Source organism: Haliotis asinina, chromosome 3, assembly GCF_037392515.1.
Source record: "Haliotis asinina isolate JCU_RB_2024 chromosome 3, JCU_Hal_asi_v2, whole genome shotgun sequence".
NCBI classification, from domain to species: Eukaryota; Metazoa; Mollusca; class Gastropoda; order Lepetellida; family Haliotidae; genus Haliotis; species Haliotis asinina.
This window is the reverse complement of record NC_090282.1, coordinates 7999989-8022269: the sequence shown is the minus strand read 5'-3', so window position 1 is coordinate 8022269 and position 22281 is coordinate 7999989. Positions and strand designations below refer to the sequence as shown.

General features: G+C 42.1%; 2 protein-coding genes across 2 annotated transcripts; one reads left to right on the top strand and one right to left on the bottom strand.

The window, feature by feature from the left end:
• Window positions 1-318: 318 nt before the first annotated feature.
• Window positions 319-5770, top strand: LOC137277320 (uncharacterized). The gene is made up of 3 exons (XM_067809002.1): window positions 319-766; window positions 3734-3967; window positions 4764-5770. The coding sequence occupies exons 1-3, from the start codon at window positions 319-321 to the stop codon at window positions 5768-5770; spliced, it is 1689 nt and encodes a 562-aa protein (XP_067665103.1).
• A 7818-nt stretch (window positions 5771-13588) lies between these two features.
• LOC137279187 (uncharacterized) lies at window positions 13589-19119 on the bottom strand. The gene is made up of 4 exons (XM_067811676.1): window positions 18627-19119; window positions 15487-15720; window positions 14032-15037; window positions 13589-13610 (listed from the first exon to the last, which is right to left on the bottom strand). The coding sequence occupies exons 1-4, from the start codon at window positions 19051-19053 to the stop codon at window positions 13589-13591; spliced, it is 1689 nt and encodes a 562-aa protein (XP_067667777.1). The 5' UTR covers window positions 19054-19119.
• Window positions 19120-22281: the final 3162 nt, after the last annotated feature.

Here is a 22281-nt window from a genome sequence, read left to right as displayed (position 1 = left end):
AGCAGTATGTGTAAATCAATTAGAATTCCGCGCTCTACACACAAACTGGCCTCTCGGACAACGGTCCATGACATTGTCTCGTAAGTTTAACGAACAAACATGCGGTCAGGTTGCAGTGTTGTCGTTTCGGACCTTAATCGCCGCCATGTTTGCAACTCGCGCTTAGAACCTTGCATTCACCTTGCACCACAGTTCATGTACACGCTTGAGTTCTAGTTTCGGAGACGTATAAAACCCCAGACAGAGCTGGCACCACCACACTTCACCTCAGCCTTTGATAACGCCTCATCAAGGAACCGTCTTTATACGTCTTCAGCCATGAACCGACTTTGCGAGAATTGTCTCACAGCATTCATAATTCTCACTGCCATTGGTGTCGTCCAGCTTCACTTCATTGTCCGCCAAGGCCGCCTGATCAAAGATCCATGTACGAGAAGTATGGGTGTCCACTGGGTACGAGACCCGAACTCCTGTTCCGAGTATTACATATGTGTGACTGGACTGCCGGTCAAGATGCCCCCCTGTCCAAAAAAATATGTATGGTCAGTGGCGGGCAGGAACTGTGTACCTGAGGTCTCTCACTGGAATGACTGTCCAATGGATCTACTTGACCGCCATTTAGAGCAGCAGAAACGACATCGAGTAAACGACGGGGCCGTCGTGTACCACGGCTCGAGCAACACCAGCTTCTCGGCAACATCGGACCGAATGGATGCTTTGATGAACCAGGCGGATCCTAATCAGATCCGCATCAACAATATCAAAAGTAAGTACAGGAGCCGACAGACAAGATTTCAATCCTCCTCTGTCTTCTTCGAAAGCGGGTGGTGGGGTAGCCTAGTGGTTAAAGCGTTCGCTCGTCACGCCGAAGACCCGGGTTCGATTATCCACATGGGTACAATCTGTGAAGCCCATTTACTGGTGTCCCCCGCCCTGATATTGTTGGACTATTGATAAAAGCAGCGTAAAACTAAATTCACTCACTCACTCACTCACTCTTATCCGAAAACTCGATGATGTGGTCACGGTAAGTAACAATAAGCTTGAAATGTGACAGTCGATAGTTTGTATATAGATACAGTATAGGCATGGTCAGACAAGTTTCTCAGACAAGTACCGTTAGATGTCTCTCTATACTGATCGCCTATTATCCTTGATAGAAATCTACGTGAATTGATCAAATGTATTTGAAATGTATCTTTATGCTACTAACTTAATCAATACAATTCCAGAATTTAAAAAGCGTTTTTAAATAGTTTGTTATCAAGGATTAACTAAGAAAATGTTTCGTCTCATTCTCCTAGTTGGGTTAAACTGATTCTACACATTGCGCGATCGTTTTCATAATTCTTCTTCAGTGAAAATGTAAAACCTCAAATGTTCTATTTGTAAATTTTAAAGCAAAATATGCACAGAGTATCAGCAGTCTTGGTTACCTGCCGAACCATTTTCCGTTGGTTTGAAAAAACAAAAAGTATATGAATTAATAGCTGAAATACAGAGACCCATGGCTGACCAAGTTCTCACTATCTATACTTCAGAACGGTCTACCTTAAGGTCTAACCAGTTCCTCACTATCTATCTTGTTATTTCGTGATATTGGCGCGGTAGGATAGCCAAATGGTTGAAGCTTTCGCTCATCAAACCGAAGACCAGGGTTCGATTCCCCACGTCGGTAAATGTGTATAGCCCATGACTGGTGTCCTCCGCCGTGGTGTTGCTCTAATACTGCTAAAATCATATTCACTCACAATTTTACGATATGATCCTCGAGACAAATTGTGTTTTTTCTGTATGGTGACGTTGCACAAAAGACAGGTATTAATTACTATACAGGCTAGATAACACGGTGATTCAGGCATAAAGCAGTAACAATACTAACAAAGCTGTCAGGGTCAAGCAGACAGAGTGGAATCGGTGATGGTTTCTGTTCAACGCGCGCTCAATCATCTTCCAGTGAGTTGTGTTTAGTCTTGGAAGTTCATAAACTTCCACTGTGTCTAAAACCAGCAACAATACAGATCAATCCCATGCATGTAAAGACTTACTGTTTTGTTCAGACGCACTCAAACACCCGGTGTCACCTCTGACCTTCACTCGTATAACTTTAGCTGATATTTTGGCTTTTACCCCAAAGGGAAATTATTGTCGTCTAAGATGGTTGTTCTCTTGCATTGTTTTTTTATATTTGCTGCATTTTTAGGATAAATAGTAACTTCATTCTTTATGTTAAAAACGTAACATTTTCTCCATTCCATGCCGGTCGTTGATTTGTACGTGGCTCAGGAAATGACGTTGATATAATGTCAGAAACTATCCCTGTGAAAGAAACGGTTTCTTGTTTCCAAACTAACTATGTTCAAAAGTGGAAGTTACCGATTATGGCCTTTTACGCCCAATTTAAAGACACAGCCTAAAATATTTCATATTCTTTCCTTCAAATGAGTTTTTTTATATGCAACAGCCAACAAAAGGTATAATCTTGTATACACGACTTGTAGTTTCTATTACGTATACGAGGTCGGCGCTGGGTGGGTGTTCTGTTTGGCCGCTTCATGCTAAATAGTTCTGTCACCGATAATATATTCTCCAGTGTTGCAGACCGAAACGGGTAAGAGATACCGATGCTGAATGTAGGAATCATGTTTGTAGCTCACCATTATATAAAAACGTTTGTGTTAGCAAATTCCTGAAAGATCATCTAAGGTCGCTAATAGAGATGTGGGTATAATAATCGACCACTTGGATGGGCAAAAGATATCTGCAAATACCGTGTGAGCCAGAGATGGAAGACGATATCTGCATATACCGTGTTAGCTAGATACGTTAAAATGTGTATTTAGAGGGGACATTCGTCACGTTGCCCAGCCATGCTCACATGTCCAGGTCGGCGCTACCTATGTTTGGACTCAAGTATTTGGTTACACATGGTCTCGTGACAACTCTCGCATCTGGTGTGTACTGATGAATCCGCATTGTTCCTGTATTGTCAAACATGCCATTAACACAAAAACCTTTACATGAAACAAAGAGGAACTGACAATATAAGATGTATAGGTATTCAAACATTTGTGTCCTGTTGTATACTTGTCGAAAAATTCCCCTGTGTATCATTATCATTGTAATAAAAAGAACAACGTAAAACAAAGAACCATTTTCCAACAAAGAAAACAGGGAAGACAGTATGTTGGCATGACACAGGCCTGCACGGGTGAGAAATGTCCACGTTTAGACAAGTACAGTAGTTCAGGGTCCCACCATCTCATGTGTATGGCTGCTTAGTGCACGGTTTGAATCCCATATTCTCCACCATTATGATCTAGGATTATCACGCCCATGAGTATGTACATGGATGAAAAGCCGGTATGAAATATCGCGTATCTGGTGGTAGAAGGACGTTCATAGGCAAACACTATCCCGGATAGTGACTACTAGTGTCACAAATCTAGAATGTTCATTGAATATTTTCAGAAAAATCCTTTTCGTAAATTATAACATAAACAAAGATAATGAGGTGCTAACATTTACATGGTTATGTCAATGATTTCGGTCACCACCATGTTACCTTGTACAACACGTCGTGGGTGTATTTCGGCAGATGACGGAGACGTTCCCTTGCGTTGATGTTAAATATGAAAAGAAAAATCAGGAAATAATATTCATGAGGTTCTTTCAAAACGCTAAGCACTGCTGTAAGGTCTTAATTTCGTTTAAAGTGTGTTATTTTCTCCAGGTGTATTCCCTAACCATCCTTGCGTGTTCTCCCGGGAGGAGGTTCTGCTGCCGCACCCCAAGAACTGTCACTGGTATTTCAACTGCTCGCTGAACGCCACGGCTGAAGACTGGGTCTACCAGGAACCTCTCACCCAGGAGTGCCAGTACCCGAGTCTCTTCTCACTCACGTCCAGAAAGTGTGAGAATTACGACGTTGTTGACTGCGGATCAAGGGAGGTCAAGAAAGAGCCATGTGAGCATATAAGGCCACTGCCAACGTTCCTGATGACTATTTGATCTAAATATATACTGAACTGCAAAAGAAACGCAACTCTGTCTCGGGTCAAGTATTTAAATAGAGGGCATGAACATGAACACTTACTTTATGAGATTTCACTTCTTGCTTTTCTTTTGCTGTTCTGTATATGTATTTCTGTTTCCTCTCATGACATTATTTCGACGGTAACATTTGTTCCATGTACACGATTACCTGCGATCATCAGGCCCTTCCTCACACGTCACCGCGCTATAACCTTTAAAACGGCGTTAACCCGGATCACTCCAGCTCTCACTCACACTCTCACTCTCACTTTCATTCCAAAACGGGGAATTACATCAATTTAACAAATTTCCTCTAGAATACAAGAATGTGTATAGCATATATGAAAGACGAATGTTGTTGTCCTACACTCAGTAGAATGCACACTCGGAATAACTTGTGATACATGTTACATGATTACAGTTATTCTTTTTGTAATGTAACTATAATATGAGTAAGCTGGGTTTTACGCCGCTTTTAGCAATATTCCAGCAGTATTACGGCGGGGAACACCTGCAGTGAGCTTCACACAATGGCCATACCCAGTAGGCCAACCATCCGCCCCGAAACTAACATGAAATATTGTCACGAACACAATACAAGAATACAATTTGCTACAAATCATTACAGGTAGATTATATTTAAACAAAACAATTGCCTTGTCTAAGAATGTCCAGTGTTGTGGTGCTCTGTAACTGTATATGAGTTCAACAAAGTGCTTTGTTCACAGGTGAATACCGAAAGAACATGTGCAAGAAGGCTCACTGTCGACCCTGTAACATACGGTTCGGCAGCTGTGTTGGCAAGGAAAACGGTAACCACTCCTTCCCCCAGCGTGAGTGGACGCCCAAATACATCATCTGCAAGGACGAAAGAACTGTCGACCAGCGCGACTGCTCTGACAAAACCCCAATCTTCTCCCCGGTCAGCAAGCACTGCGAAGCTCTCCAGAACATTCCGAAAGAACATGGCGGATTTCAGCCAACATGCGCCGGACGCCGCGACGGTTTACACCCAGACGAGACCGGCCGATGTGACTACTTCTTTGAATGTCGCAACAACAAATTCCATAACTTTGCAACCTGTGGCAACGGTAGACTCTTTGATCCACGCAAAAGTGAATGTAGCAGCGACGCAGCTCCCCCTTGCGGCAACAATAGTGCCCAACTCTGCAGAGATCACAAAGACGGTATGTACGCTGATGCCTACGGCAGATGCCCCATGTACTACCACTGCAAAGGTGAGCGACTTCTCGGATACCTCAAGTGTCCTTTTGGTTCCTTCAGTCCCAAGACTGGTCAGTGCGAGATGTCTGACGACCTTCCGGCTCCATGTGGCAAACAAGAAAACCTCTGCTACAAGAAACACGATGGTGCTTATCCCGATCTGAAGCAAAACTGTATGTCCTATTTCCGCTGCAGCCGGAACTTCACAATTCTCATGAAAACATGCGCAGATGGCCTAGTGTTCAACCATGTGACCGGGGACTGCGACAACGTGAACAACACCCCACCTCCTTGTGGTATGGCTCCCAGCTGCTTCGGCCGGAAAGACGGGCGCTACCCCTCTCCTCTAAAGGGGTGCCAGTACTTCTACAAGTGTACTGATGGGCTGTTCCGTGGATACGAGAAGTGTTCTCTGGCAACAGGAGGGTTTTACTTCAACCAATATACGCAGAAATGTGACTTCCCCAAAAATATATGTGGTCCGTGTGGATTCAAGAAGATAAACTGGTAAGGAATTTGTTTTTCTTTATTCTGCCAGGTACTTTTTCAGCTATTTTTGTTAAACATTAGTTCCACAAGGTCTGTAACTTCTGTTTTTTTAATGATATTCCACATTCTTAACGCGCCCACGTCACCAATATCACAAAGGCATCAGAAGCATTTAACGGCGACATTGTCCGAATCATCTGTTTCAGCAGCAGCGGCAGCAGTACATTCTCTGTGTGATGATGTATGAAGACAATCACAACGTGTTCATGGAATTGATGCGAACAACAGACAGACGTCAGGACAAAAGAAGCATGTGACATAATCTAAAGAATGTTGCGCTGAATCGATACGTGCTGAACTTCATATCTACAGCCTCGTTCCTCCCTGGCCAATCAACAATCACCTCCACTTTCAAGCTTTAGGATCACGTGATAAGGGTGGATGGCAGCTCCCGTGATACCTCAGTACGCCAATAGCACTCTGTCGTATCTATTGTGATTGGACGACAGGACTGTACGTAATAAATGTCTGCCTGTACATGACGGCGTGTTAAGCTGTATTTGTGTGTGAGTTTGTGTGTTTGGAAACTATAATTATTTGTACGTTATCAGATGTGTGTTCAGTCAACTGTTTGTCACGTGTGACTTCCCATTGAGTCTTTAATTCATCGTGTCATATTCATCCCTTGTACACAGATGTAAATATATCTGTACATACATCACTGATCAGTTTGTGAATATGTGTAAATAACTTCTGTACATAAATAAATAGCGTTAACATGAACTGCCTCATATTTGTTTTCAGTCAATCTGCATCTGCTCATATCGTGTCTTCACACCTCCCCACTCCCTAGAATGTGGTTATGTGGACATTCCTGGCCATATGGATAAACACGGACGTTCTCTTTTCAAAGATTCAAAATGCAACAGTTTCGTTTTCCCTTCAGTCACACCGATCCTACTATAATATTTCAATCTTACAATCTTACGCCGGTGGATGAGTTGTGGTTGGGGGGTGTATGTCGAAGTACATCCGTGTGTATGTCACATGGGTATGTCAGGGCGGCAACAAGTAGTCTTTGATCGCCTTTGATTGCTTTAAAAAGCACATGCGTGTAGATGTCATATGATTCATCAGTTAACCATATCCTCGTAGTATTTATCTACGTCTTCTTCATATTAGCTTCTGGGCAAACGAAACGCTGGTACAGATTAGCAGGAAACATTCGCCAAAAGGCAACACAGTCCCGATAACAACGCAACTGTTCGAAAACGTCGTACTTCAAAACGTGAAAAACGTTGCCAAGACGTATGCAACCAGGGTGGTCGGTATGGTCAGTGTTGGAGCTGCCTAACGTCAGCTGGTAAGAACCTTCAACTGCAGCCAGGCCACCATCCGCAAATTGATAAAGCGCTACCAGCAAACAGGTCAGGTTTTTTGACGTCTATCCCTACAATTTATGTAGTTGAAATGCGAAAGTTTGAAATATCTGTTAAAAGGTATCAAGTACCATGTAGGTATCAGCTCATGACCCAATAGCCATCTATAGTCTGAGCTATTGTTTTCAGCAGCTGTTCGTGTTTTGCCACGATTTTAACATGCTTTCCTGGATAACCTCTTACTCATCCCACGGAATGCTCAGTTAGGCCTTAGTAAGTTATTTCGACATACTATTTGCAGTTAAGTAAATTTGAAGGATACAGAGTAACGGCCTTAAAACAGTTTTTCTGTTTCCGACAGTACTTTAGAATACGCCAGCAGGAGACGAACTTTCTGTCGACGACTTGATATGGCAACAGAACCCCACTGAACATCTCTTGAATCATCGCTATTGGTGACATGACTATGACTGCGTCATTATTAGACTCTTTACGAGCTTTTGGATGAACTCTGAATTGTCGTTTTAGTTTTTTCACACCTTGACTCTCTCTGTGAATGAATTGCGGCAAACGCGAGACAAGCATTACAATGAATTTTCAGTCAAATTATTGACAAATTATCACCGTTTGTTAGATATTTATGATACATCTCACAAACGCCTTTGGACAAGCGAAGTCAGTAATAATATTCTTGTGCCCGTCAGTTTACAGTATGATATACGTTAGTCTAAGCATCACCACTAACAAAACAGAATGGACGTTTGAACTGGCACGACTGAACTGAGTTTTACAATGCTTTCAGCACATTCCAGTGCCTTGTACACATTTGTCTCATTTGCCATCCAGGCATTTGGTGTGACTAGTAACCACTGTACCACAAGGCTACTTCGCTGCCCTCACGCCTTTAAAAGGTTTCAGGTGTATCAACATGAGAAATCCCTACATGGCTGTCAGATAATTGATAACAAAGCGGATGACAAAGATGCGAATAGACATGCCAAGTCCGTAACGTCCGCGTTGAAGGTTCTGTTGTAATGCTTGATCTGCATACGAGTATAATCCTGGAATTAGGAGTGGAGCCTTCAAACATCAACAGTTCTAACATTTTTCATCACATTGGACACACTGCGTCATGTGATTGACGTCATGAACATCACCCTAGATACGACAAAATACACCAACCGAGGCGGCAAGCCTGACTATCCGGCGCTTAACCGGCGTTGAGGAAAGGCACCTCAGTAAAGGCACAGGTGAGCAACGGACGATGACTAAATGGTGCTGCGCTTTGACTGTGCAAGTGTTGCGTGGCTTTGTGGATAGATACACAAATGGGGTGAAGCCCAGTCATACCATACCAGCTGTCGTTACTATTAGCATAAAGCTAACGACATGACATAGCAATGCCATAACACGTTCTGAAAAGCAACAGAGTCCATTGTTGTTATCTATGTCGCATCTATTCATGATAAATAGCTTCACTAAAGGGTTGATATGCAATACATCGCTTTCTGGTTTGGTATAATTTGAAACAACTGTCCAATCGCCGAGGCGATGTTCGAATTTACAGTGAAAGGTTAGGTAAACAAGATAATTATACCTGTTTTTGAGCCTTTGTGATTTTAGCAACTGCAAGACGAGGATAAATGTCCTGTAGTTGCGATAAATGTCCTGTAGACGTCCAATGTCAATTGTTAACATTTTCATACTTTGTTAGAACGAATTGATATACATGTATATTTTTTTTTAAATGATTGAATAAATTATTGCTGCATGCAAAGTCAGCATTCTGAATGGGTTTATCACTACTATATAAAAACATATTAAAAAATGTGCCGTTTTATCGGCGAAAAGGAAACACATGTCTAAAACAATGAATTGCTCTTATGTGACCGAAACTTTGAGATTACGAATTTGATGTAACGAAACTTTATTCATGGTCACAGATAATTCACAATCACAAAAATTGGAAGTGAAGGGACACGACTGAATCGGAATTGGATGTTTCTATCAATGTGTCTGTTGTGTCTAGAGGTCATCTGAATGTTTGAAGCTTTAGTGTGAGGTGATAGTTTTCCCTCTTCTTAAATTTACTTCAGTATACATAGTTTTAAAAAACAATCGAGAGAATCCACTGATGGGATTCAAGTAGCTAAGAACTGCTACTTGAACCGGGATGTAAAGCTACAGTCTATTCCTCGTGCTTGTGTTTACGTACATATTGTGCTATATGAGACAACACCTTACATTTTGAAGTGTGTTTATGCTTGGCATATAGTCATCATTATGTACAATAATGTGAAGTTCACAACCACCATCGACACCACCATGAACATTGGCTAAATTGTCATAAGAATGAAGATTTTTATGGATATCAACTTCTTTATGAGAGAACACAACGTTTCGGAGTTAATGCTTACTCCTTCATCAGGTGATATCAACTTCTTTATGAGAGAACACAACGTTTCGGAGTTAATGCTTACTCCTTCATCAGGTGATATCAACTTCTTTATGAGAGAACACAACGTTTCGGAGTTAATGCTTACTCCTTCATCAGGTCATTCTAAATGACATTCAAAGACTTGGCTAAATTGTCATCTGGAAATAAGTGTTTTTGTTCAGACTGTGAGTTAAGCATTGAGAATGGGGCTATGTATTTGTATGTGTTCCATATTGATAGGTAATGATATTGTGACTTGCAGGTACTCGTTGAATGCCATATAGTCTGGAGAACTATACATGATGCACACAAGATAATAATGAAATCATCTCATCTTCTCACGTGTTTATATGGGCTGCTTGAAATAACATGATGCACCATTTATTGACCAAGGAAATGTTTATATAACAGAAGAACTATTCTTATCCTGAATATACACAAATAGTAGGAAGTTTCCGTTACCATCATCTTTCAATCACAAATTATCCGTTACCAGTGTTAAAGATACTGTAGCATTTCTGTAATATTAAACGTTTTGTGAACTGATGTTGAAAAATTGACACATATAAAACAATATCACGTGAAACATTTGACATAATGTCTTGTGAAGGTTTAGTTCTTCGAAGGTTGTTAATCTTGATGTTTTACTCATGTATCATCAAAATGACTTTCATTGCAAATTGTGAAAAAGTGATATTTATTACGTTTCGAGATTTATTTAAGTAAATTATGGAGTTGAAAGATGTTATGTGTTGATTAGGAAAATCACAGTCTTTATAACAAAATGAAGGTATAATTACTATTTTATCTTATTCCAACACGTATCATTGCAAAGACTCTGTGACAAATCACAAAGACTCTGTCATAAGGTTTCTGTCGTAAATATCACAAACATTCCACTCTTACGATAACTAAGTTGCCTTCCAGTGACAATGCAGTTGATATAAACAGGTTGAATATGGAATATATACACAGTTTCTCGCTGGATAGGCTCACATTTTGCGTGTGGGTGAAAGTAAATTTGCGCATTACTCGAGTCAACAGAGCTGAGGTGCTGGCAAGCCGTACCTCGTGTTAGAGCTAGCAGCGTCCTGAAGGGTTAGTGTTGACATATTCACACTGAATGTTTACTGTCTACACAATCACTCAGGAGATCGTTGTGCACTAACTGCAGGTTATGCATGTTGTTTGCATCCTGCGCATAACCGACGCCGGTGCAGTGGTTACTGCAGCGAGTGAGCATGATGTTGCCCTATTATAAGTCCAGTCACACGATGGAAAGATTCCTTAAACGGCTTTCAGATCTTATAACCATGGGAGAAATCAAACCCGTGGTGCTGGTGTAACGACTCCACATTTTGACCACAAGGCTCCCTAGCACTCCCAGAATACAGTAGGACATGCGCCGGCAGTTAAGTCGACTCCCTGCGAGACATGTACACCTACATTAATCTAGAACAAGCAGGGGATGGAGCCTGCTCAAGACTTATCACCCTCTGTTGTGGATGTCCAACATTTGGTGCCCTGCCTTACCCCACCTAGCGTCATGGCGCACTCAGGTCAGACTGACTATACGTTTGTATGTCCTTTCATGTCAGTTTTAACTACATGGGAAACGTCCACGTGTCGGTGGAGTGAAGTGACCTATGAAGTGACCTAAGAGTAAGCTCTGACGCTGAGGTCAAATATTGTAAAAGACATAAATATGACATAATATTTGTTCAAATGAATTCATTCCTCACGTGAAATGAACATCTTTGACGAAGGGCCCCACGGATAGAATCGGCCCTTTGTGTGTTTTACACATTAGTCCTGTACATTCCGGAGTCTGGGAATTTCAGGACGTGTTTCTAAGTCATAGCGATGTATGACATTGTGTCTGGCAGCCGTCTCCGGTGTTTGCCCGCTACTGCTCGTGTTGAATACAGCACGTCTATGAATATATTTCTTTAGATTACAGTCTGGTGTCTAATCACGCGACGTTGTTTATATCGTTAATTTCGCAACAGGACCCACACACATTTGATTTCTGAAACCAGTTTGAATAAATACACGTCATCCAAGTTACCAAGACTGGCTGATGGTGGAATCCGGACAGATAGTGAAAGATGAACGCTTATGTTTGATTACAGCTTGTCTCGAACAACTTTCATCGCATACTCTTGATATTTTTGACAATGCTAATGTTTACTCATGATTCATAATGTTATGAACGGTTATGTGTCATCACAGCATGCCTGGTCAAGACGTACAAAGTTTATGTTTTCGTCTCGGTTTATCAATATGTCGCCAACTACAACTTTAACACCACGTTGAACAGCATTCTGGTTGTAATGTGAGCTCAATGCTGGTTTAGTCTACGAGTATGATTGAGACAAATCGGATTCGAACCCATGATCTTTCTGACATGTCCTGCCCAACGGTGTCTCAGATGACCATCTCATGCTAATGTCGTAAAGGCTCCTCACATTTGGAATTTAATCATTCTGGACTGTTGGGTTTACTTCGTTTGATAATTCATAGTGTGTACATATTCATCTCAATCGTTGATCTTGTGTATATGTTTTTGCATGCAAAATAGTTATAGTCTGTAAATGCTTAACACGATACAGTATAAGTATAAACAGTACTGTATATAAATATAAATAATTCATTAAATCGGTAAGCGTTATCTTCAGGCATGAAATCAGATCAAACTTAAGCTTCAGGTGGTATAAAGCTGATGTATGAAGGTAAGAATGTGGAACACACAGGATACTAGGTTGTATGTTACGTTAGGAATACGTTGCATACCAAGAGGCTTCGCGTATTGTAACCATTTGAGAAATTGAAGCCGACAGTTTTAGATGTACTATTGAGGGAGTTGTCAGATAAATAAAATGTAAGAGAGATGTGAAAGTCCTTTGTTACATGACCAATGTTTTACTGAGCATGCAGTTTACATTATCCATGTCATACACCTGTCTGATATCAAACCTACTTATTAGCTATATTAGCAAGTACCCTAAAACATTCAGGACGTATAGCTGAAATATTGCTGAATGCAGCGTTAATTAGAAAGACCAGATTTCCAATAAATCCATGACGTTCATACCACGTGTATTCCTTATTGACCGGAAAAAGCAACCACGTGTGACAACGTTTTTATTCCATTTGCTCATTTATGTACATACAGTTGCAGCAGCATGGGCTTGTGAAGCTACATACATGGACGAACATGAACACTGGGACGGGGAATCGTAGGGGACACAGCAGGTGCGTGAAGTAAACGTCAGTTGGGCAGCCGTCAGTTGTGAGAGGAGTATCACATCAACGCTTTACTTGGGCAAGGTGTAAACCCCGCCCTTGACATACACGAATATATACACTAGTCATCTACAATATCACATCAGGTTCACAATGTACACATGTATAGCACCGCGTTCTACATACATTTACGCTTGATACTGATCGTCATCTCAATAGTCACTCATAAGATTGTAGGTACACATTCTGTACAAATAACGATAGTCATTTTCCGTGTTCAAGCATTGATTGCAAGGACTGCAACAACTGGAACAATTTTGGCCAGCATCACACATAATAGGATCCATAGGTAGGTTCCGACTGAGATTGGGACTATGGATTCTGGCAGCATCCCTTGTCTCGTGATTTTCAACAGCATATGTCTTGGTTAGTTTGTTCAGTGACGTTTCATTTAATTACTGTAATAAGTTTGAAATATGTGTCTATATTTGTCACGATCCTTTCAGGAAAACACATATCCGTCAAGGTTGATTACCAGGGGCTCTAACTATATCAAAGTTCTGAAGAGATGTGAAGTTCCGACACAACTTTGTCCATTAATACATCTGTATGATGAACACTTCAAGGTGAACCATCGTCGACCCATCTGCGAAGTGTTGCAGCAAATATTTGCGACTGGTAGTTCCCGCCCTTTTGAATGTTGAAATAACAACAAAGTGTTGTAGTGTATGGGTTTTATTGGACTTGTTTGGCGGAGGGGGGCGGAAGCAGTACGACGTTATGCCATCTGTAACAACGTGCTGAAATAAAAATAATCCATGTAGACATACAAGCACAGGAACACAACCAAACCAATTCCACAAACACACACAAAGAACAGCGACGGATCCAGAGATCCAACCATGAGAACACGCCGATTTTGATTTCTAAATGGGAAAACGATATCAGTTTACATATAGTGATTACATATTTGTTATTTAAGGTAGGTTTTAGGTCGGTGTCCTCGCGCACCTCCAAGGTTAGAAATGCTCCAATGTGCCCGTGCGTAACCTTTTCTGGAGCCACCCTGCATAATTAGGTAGTTCCTTCAAATAGGTTTGATTTCAGCGCCAAAAACATGATAACGACTGAAAGTATCATAATATCCGTTTAACCATAAGCCAGTGGAAGCAGTTAGCAATGATGTGTGCTTTCATTATACGAAACAGTAAAATAGCCTACCAATTGCTTCTTTTGACCCCACAAGGCGAACAGATATTGGTAGGAAAGTCGCACTCTCTGGTTGTGGGGTTGAAGTAGAAACCGCCCTGCCGTAACGAGCACTTGCCGTAACCCCTGAACATCTCGTTCTCGCATGCGTAGTAGTACTGGCAACCCCTCAAAGGGGCTGGGTACGCCCCATCAGTCTTTCCAAGACACGACGGAGCAAGGCCGCAGGGGGGAGGAGTGTTGTTGACAACGTCACACTTTCCTGTGACGTGGTTAAAGACCAGGCCGTTCCGACATTCGTCGATGTGCACCACGAAATTTCGGTGGCAACGGTAGTAAGACATGCAATGGTTCCTCACGTCGGCGTAGTTGCCATCTCTTTTGTTGAGGCAGATGTTTGGTTCATCTCCGCACGGGGCTGGGATCTCAAGAGAGAATTTGCATTTCCCCTTAGCTGGACTGAAGGAACCGTACGGACAGCGCATATATCCCATCATCTGGCCGTGTTTGCAGTGGTGGTACATCGTACAGCGGCCGAAGGGGTCCGCATAGAAGCCGTCCTGTACGCCGTGGCAGAAGTCGATGGTGGTGTTGCCACATGGCGCTGTAGCGGTGTCAAACGCGCATTTCTGATAGATTGGGTCAAACACCTCCCCTTCCGCACATGTTCCGTGTTCGGCGAAATTCCCCTCATAGCATCTGAAGTAAGTGTCACATCGGCCTGTCTCATCCGGGTAGTAACCATTGTGACGCCCGGAACAAGAGGGTTGAGTGCCGCCATTTTGTTTCGGTATGTCCATTAACCTCTCACATTTTCTCGTCCCAGGGGAGAAAATTGGTGTGTTTTCGGGGCAGTCCTTCTGTTCCACCGTCCTCTCAGATTCGCAGACGAGGTATTTGGGGGTCCACTCCCTATCTGGGAAGGGATGATTTCCGTCTTCCAGTCCCACACAACTACCGTGACGGACAGGACAAGGGAGACACGGGGTATGGTGACACTGGTTCATCCGGTACTCGCCTGAAACACATAACACAACAATATAAGCCCATATGAGGAAACCTAACTGAAACTGATCCAGTATTCGTTTGACTGTATTTCGCAAATTAAAGTTTGAATTGCAGTCTTTACACCTCGAACTGGAAGCATGATAAATTACTAGCAGGCAAGCAGGGTTGAAACTGCCCTCTACCTTTTCCTGATTTGCATGTAGGTATGCCTTTTACAAGATCACTATATTTACATGTTGTGTTGGTTGACGTGTCTGGTTTTCATTGACCGAGACTATGAAATGCTCTAAATATAGACTCCAAGATACAAAGCTGGTATGGGGCCTGGTCGCGATGTCGTAAAAACTGGTAGTCTAGTCATACTGATCATCTAGGTTCAGTTACCAAGTGTGTTATATGCCGATACGGGTTTCAAACCAACTGGTATACGACATTTGGTAGAATTGACGTGTGACTCACATGGCGCTTTAAGGACCTTTCTGGCGCCACAGTCGACCTCCCTGAAGTGGGTGCACTCTCTCGTACTGATGGAGAAGAGATGGGGATAGGTGCATTCCTGGGTGAGGGGCTCCAAGTACGCCCAGTCCTCCTCCCGGGGGATAAGGGAACAGTTGAAGTACCAGTGACAGTACTCGGGGTGGGGCAGCAGCGTCTCCTGCTTCGTGAACACGCACGGGTGGTTCGGGTACACGCCTGGAAACAGATGGGCGGGTGATCTATTTGAAGCGACTATTTTAATAAAGAAATATTACATTTCAGTAATTACATTTCAGTCCTAAAACATCACTAAAATAGAGTGTTCATTTGCACAGATGACGATTATTTAACAAATATTTTTTGTTGCGTGTGCACTCCATGTAAAACATCATTCATTTGGTTGTCCATACAAATGACTACAGTACAAGATCCTAAATAAAACGTACAGCGACAGCCCAGATGCAATGCCTTTTCGTGACCCCGTCAGAGAACACACAAAGTTTCCCCACACAACACCATAAGAAGTCCAGATACAGTTGCACAACATGATTCTAACAGGACTGTATCATGGGAGCGTATTTACATTCAACATGGTCATACATGAAACATGCCCCCTGCCGAACTCCGGTACACAACATCCCACGGGCTACGTGCTGGCGCCGGGGTCAGGGTCATGTGGACGTTACGCTACAGACGCTAAGCGGTCAAAGCTAACAATTTTAATAAACACGAGCTGCTCTACGTGACCACTGAGGCAGAAACAAGATGCTGAGGGTCAATACTTGACCGTCATATCAAGGGTAGACCAAACAGCAGGAGGGGACGGGCAAATAACGCCAGCACCTATTGAACACTATTCGTCATATTCACCTTCGTGACAGTGCCGACTCGTTGAGGGATGTTAAGCTAGTATAAGTCGTCGGTTAAATGCTAGAATTTGCTGTTTTTGTTATTCTTTGGGATTTAATCATACCTTTATTATCCTTCATTATTACTGTTATTTTGGTTTACGGAAACCCCACAAGAGGCGGCGTATTGTAATGCACTCATAATTCATGTATCATATTTTATCATGTTTTTTCACTCAGCAATGCGTGTAGTGGAGGTAGATTTGACCACATCGTTACGGATTGTAGTTACATTATTTCATTTTAGTCAGTCTGCCCTGGCTAGGGGAACTTGACGAAAAATACATACATATACTTTTGTTTTTGTCACCTAGCGCATACACAAACAATTGTTGACATATCTATTTACCTCTAACCATCTTTTGTCAGGAATATGGAGTCCACCCATAAACATGAGTGCTCATGTGCATATTTTGTAAGCAGCATGTGCTGGTAAACTTTCCCTGTATTTGTTATAAAAGGTCACATACGACCAAAAATCAAACATACTCAAAACACAATTATCACATATTCCTGATATATAATGCATTGCTGGTTATGGAAAAATCAAACAAACAATATATACTCACAATATTTCGTCGGATAATTGAGACTGATTATTCTCCGGACTTTGTGTGTAAAGTAAACTAATACTGTACATTTCAAGATTATAAATGACAAAGACGCGCCCCTTCTCAACAAACTTTCCCCCTATCGCTGTTACAATATTGTGATATTGTCATGGTAACAAACTGAAAGCCGTGTTCGACGCACACGCAAAATCAACATATCAAGTGAAAGTTGTGGTTACAAACACTGGTTGAGGACGATCGGACAGTGCAGAAACTTGATGATCGCAGGAAACAAGATGCAGTTCAGTTTGCTTGTATATTTGTGCCGTTCTCCGGCACGACGGCCTGCAGATGATTGCGTCGTCATGAACTTCGATCCACGCCGGCGGGATAGCATGCCATGGCAGGTGGACTGACCATTTCTAAGACCAGCACAGACTCCGAACGGACCTTTAGGTCCAGTGTACTTTTTTCCAAAGATCAATACAGTATTTATCGTCAACGTATTATCGCCTCGCGGATGTTATCATCTAGTTGCTGTGGCAGAAATTATCTTTTTAAACCATCAATAAATATTAAAACATTTAAGAGTGTCGTGTTTACATTGAAAAATCCCGAACAAGAGCGGTATTTCATCAGTGAAACTGTCCTGATTAACTGAATGACTGGTTATAGGAAGATCCTTCACAAGTTGCCATGACAATTGTCAGTAGTGTTTACTTATCTGAGAAGCAAACTGTTAGGTAGCCTAGTGGTTAGAGCGTTCGCTCGCCAAGCCGAACACCCTGTTTCGATTTCCAAAATAAATATAATGTGTGAAACCCATTTCTGGTGCCCTCCGCTGTGTTATTGCTGGAATATTGCTACAAGCGGTGTAAAACCATACTCACACACTCCAGTCAGAACGTACATTTCAGTCTGCTACCTCTCTCTCTCTCTCTCTCTCTCTCTCTCTCTTGTTTTAAACGGTCTTTATCAATGCGTATTTTAAATGATTTCAGGAAATGTGTCTCTAACTTTCAGGATTTTCTTAGGTCAGAAAATAAGCCATTTGCGCATGTGCCCTGCATCTGTACCTTATCATGTAAGACAAACAGAAAACAATTAAACTATAAAACAATACAACGACTTGTCAGACATATTTTCTGAACAAGTTTTAATAGTCTTCTTCGGCTAAGGTGGACAATGTTGAGCCCTCGTACTTCGCCCTTTCAGGAGAATGTATTTTGAGAATGCCAAGGTATATGTGTAGATGCATACACAGGCAACTGTCCCAAAGGTGAGTTTCTGGATTAACTGTTGCCCGATTTCTAGGTTAACCGTTATCATAAAATCACTGTATATGGCTGCATGGATGAATTCATTAATCTTAGAAGCATCGTTACTTAGAAATAACTAAACCCGAGATCTGATACATTATTGATATTTAACAATATTTAACATAGAAATGCAGTCTGAAATTGGTGCATCCGTATTCTTCCTTACCTGATGTTCCAGCTCATGTAAAGCGATTTCTATGTGCCCGATATTTTACTAACAACTAAATATACATGTTAAAAGTCAGTCGTTTGATATTCGGAAAGGAGTAGCGATTGACAGAGTAATGTTTTTCAGACAAATACTGTCGATGCTGCCTGCCCCTCCAACAAGAACTTGTACTTACGCCTGATGGCTTCCTGTCGCTTTTCCTCTGGACTGGGAATATGAACAAGCGCATCCATCCGATCAGAAACCGCGGCAAACCCCCGTCTACCGTTCAGCGTGAACCTGGCTGCTTCTCTAGAGTCGTTCGAGGAACTGGTGATGTTGCAGTCGTTCCAGCGGGAGTTGTCGGGGACGCAGTTTCTGCCGGACACGGACCAGACGTAGCTACGAGGACATGGCGGCATCTGGACAGAGCGTCCGGCAACACAGATGTAGTATCGGTGACATGTCTCCGGGTCACGGACCCATTGGACGCCATAGACACGGCGACACGGATTTGGAGACTGTGCACGCCGCTTCCTTACGATCAAACTTAGCTGGACAACGCCGATGACAGTGAGGATGATGAAGATGACGATGCACTTTTCACGCAGACGACTCATCATGGTACACGTGCCCAGCTGACTCCCGGGCTTCTTGAATTGTGAAGCTATTTTGAAGCTTTGAGCACAACCGAGGATGATGCTAACGAAGCACTTTGAGCAGTGCGTGTCAAGCTGGGGCCAGAATCAATCAGTAATGTGCAAATCAGATGTGCTGTAATGCGGTAGCCAATCACTTTCTCTGTAGCTAAAGCAACCAAGTTCAGTAGCAGACGCTAGGGTAAACTTGTCTCAAACACTCCTCGACGAAAGTACGAAAGTTCGAGAAATATTCACAGCGACACCACTCCAATGATCAATCCAAGTTGAAACCAATAGTGGATAAATCGTCTTGAAGTGTTTCCAACTTCAACTCCGATTGCAGACGTTGATTTCTTTATTCTGGCTAACCAGCTGGCTGGTGTGAGACGAACGAAGAACTCACGGTAGACGATATTTCACCAAATCTTTGAAGACTTTTATTTTCCAGTCAGTGCCCTCTTATCGTCTACTGGAGCCGTGGTATGGCTCTGTCCCTAACGGCTGCTGGGCTTGCACTGGTGTGACACAAGAAAGACGCCGTTTTATAGTACGGACAAGATGGTCACATCTAGGATGGTCCAAGCCCTCGTGTACACGACCGCCAGCGAACAAGCTAGCCTGTAGGTACAAACATGGCCTCGGTATTAGTCGGCCTGTGTCAATTGGCTTCTTGTTTAGACGCCATCACGTTGAGAGGCCATACAGGCCAAGTCACTTGTTCAGTATGTTTTAGGATGGACGGAATGTAAATGAGATTGTTGATACATGGAACTTTTTTCTCCTTTTCAGTTTCAACACCATTGGTGTATTTGAAGACATTTGTTGTCGACATGTTGAGTGCTCTGCCAGAAGGACTTGAACTGGCTTCACCACTGAGGCGTGCTCCGAATACTTAACCCACGATCAATATGTATAATTATGTATATATGTATACATGTATATACGTAAGCGACTAAAGGACATTAGCCATGTCGGTAAGTAAATATATTGGTGGTGTTGTTTTGACTGTGTGCATGGTATAACAAGGTAAAGATAGTGTAATGAAATAAGCGTTTATTATGCAGATAAATACCGTATGTATGGCGAAGAGGTGCAGGTGTTCGGTCAACATTTCTTTCAGATGTCTTCACCGATCTAAATTTGTGAATATTATATACATTGTCGTTAATAATCAGATGAAGCATATGTTTGTCATTTGGGTGCCCTGGGATATCGATGCTTATGCTGTTGATCACTGGATTGCCTGATCCAAATTCGATTATTTACGGACCGCCGCCATATCCCTGTAATATTGCTGAGTGTGGCGTAAAACTAAACTCACTCACTCAACCCCACTAGCTCATCTTTGAACTAACAAAACGTTATGTATTACACCAAAATCAATGTTATTGAAAGGTGATGTTTTCAGGGTTCAGAGGTCAGGACTACAGTAGCTATGAACAAATATTTCTCTGTAAACGAAACATGCATGTACATTCACCGATGTTTCTGTTTAGCTCTGTCCGTAGAGACGGACGTTCATATATATGCAAAATGGCATATAAGTGTAGAAATAGATCTCTCTTATGGCGGACGCTATCGTCACTTACTGCTCTGTATTTTCTCGGGGGTAAGCTAAAGGGAGAAAGAAGTTGTGGTGAATGTGACAGTTTCTGTTACAGTACGGGTAGACTGGTAGACTGGCATATCGTATATATGTGTTTGGTCACATTAATACAATGAGCACAGGCAAGGTAGCATCCAGAGTACGATTAATGACACATTGCTGTATAATTTGAATTGGATAGATAGATAGATAGATAGATAGATAGATAGATAGATAGATAGATAGATAGATAGATAGATAGATAGATAGATAGAGTCCTAGTCATTTTAATGCAAGATAAATATCTCCCTTCCTCTCATTAAAGTGCAACTAGTTCTCAACAAGTGTTCACTATTGTTCTTTTTTCTCAATATGACGCGTGGTGGTTCATAGTAGGTTTCTGTTTTAAAAAAGTGAGAACTTTAATTGACACTTGCAGCCAAATGCCACGGCCGTTCGTTTGCGAAAGAAAAACGTGTTAATTCAGGCTGCAAACACAGAAACTAGTAAATACGTTGTTAGCACTATACGTGCTTTGGAAACACCGAAACAATGTACCTGGCACATGAAAGTTGAAAACAATGGTTCATGCCCGCATTCCAACACCTGTCATGAGTGTTACGCTTTTGAAGTGGCTAAATTCTTTGATCGTATCGAAATAACGAGCGCCAGTATCGAACTAATATCAAAATTATTAATACTTCTAACCAGTTGTACACTAAATTTGGAATACTTCAAACATACTGATATACGTCAATGATACTGATACCTGGATGCTTGTATAATCAGTAAATAACCACAATAACTGAAATATTGAAACTATACACCTGGAAATTAATCAAGCAACACCCCAATTTTTTCTATTGGAGCAACTTTGAAGTGTTCTGACAATCAAAATATGCTTGGTTGATATAGTTTGACACTTTTTTATTCAACAGACGATCTCTGACAAACAACTTAAAGGGAAAAAGTATCAAGACTTTGCTTTATTGCAACGAAATCCAAATTCTTAAAACTGTCTTAAATTCATGAAAAAATGGACACAATTTACTATTCATCCACAGACGTTGTTGTCAGGTGTATTAACACAAATGACACATGGAAAGAAAGAACAGTCATCTGAGAGTCTGCACACCGACTTTCATCAATATCTAGTGTGTCCTCCCTGCGCACGCACCACCGATTCCAGACGCCTCCTCATTCCTTGGATGAGTCTCCGGATCTGATTCTGGGGGATCCTGTTCCACTCCTCATGCAGGGCAGCCGTCAATTCGTTGAGATTATGGACTGGTGGGTCTCTCTGCCTCACACGACGGCCAATAAAGTCCCACAAATGTTCAATGGGGTTGAGGTCAGGGCTCATGGCAGGCCATGGAATTCTGTCAATTGCATTTTGCCGCAAAAAATCATTTACAGCATGCGCCCTGTGAGGTCTAGCATTGTCGTCCATAAATATTGCCAGAGGATGGTTCTCAAAATGAGGTACCACAGCCCTGTCAAGAACCTCCTGTTGGTAACGAACACCGTTAAGGTTGCCACGGATGGTAATGATATCCAACTTGCAGTTCATGGAAATGCACCCCCATACCATAACGGAACCTCCCCCAAAGGCCACAGTCTCCTGG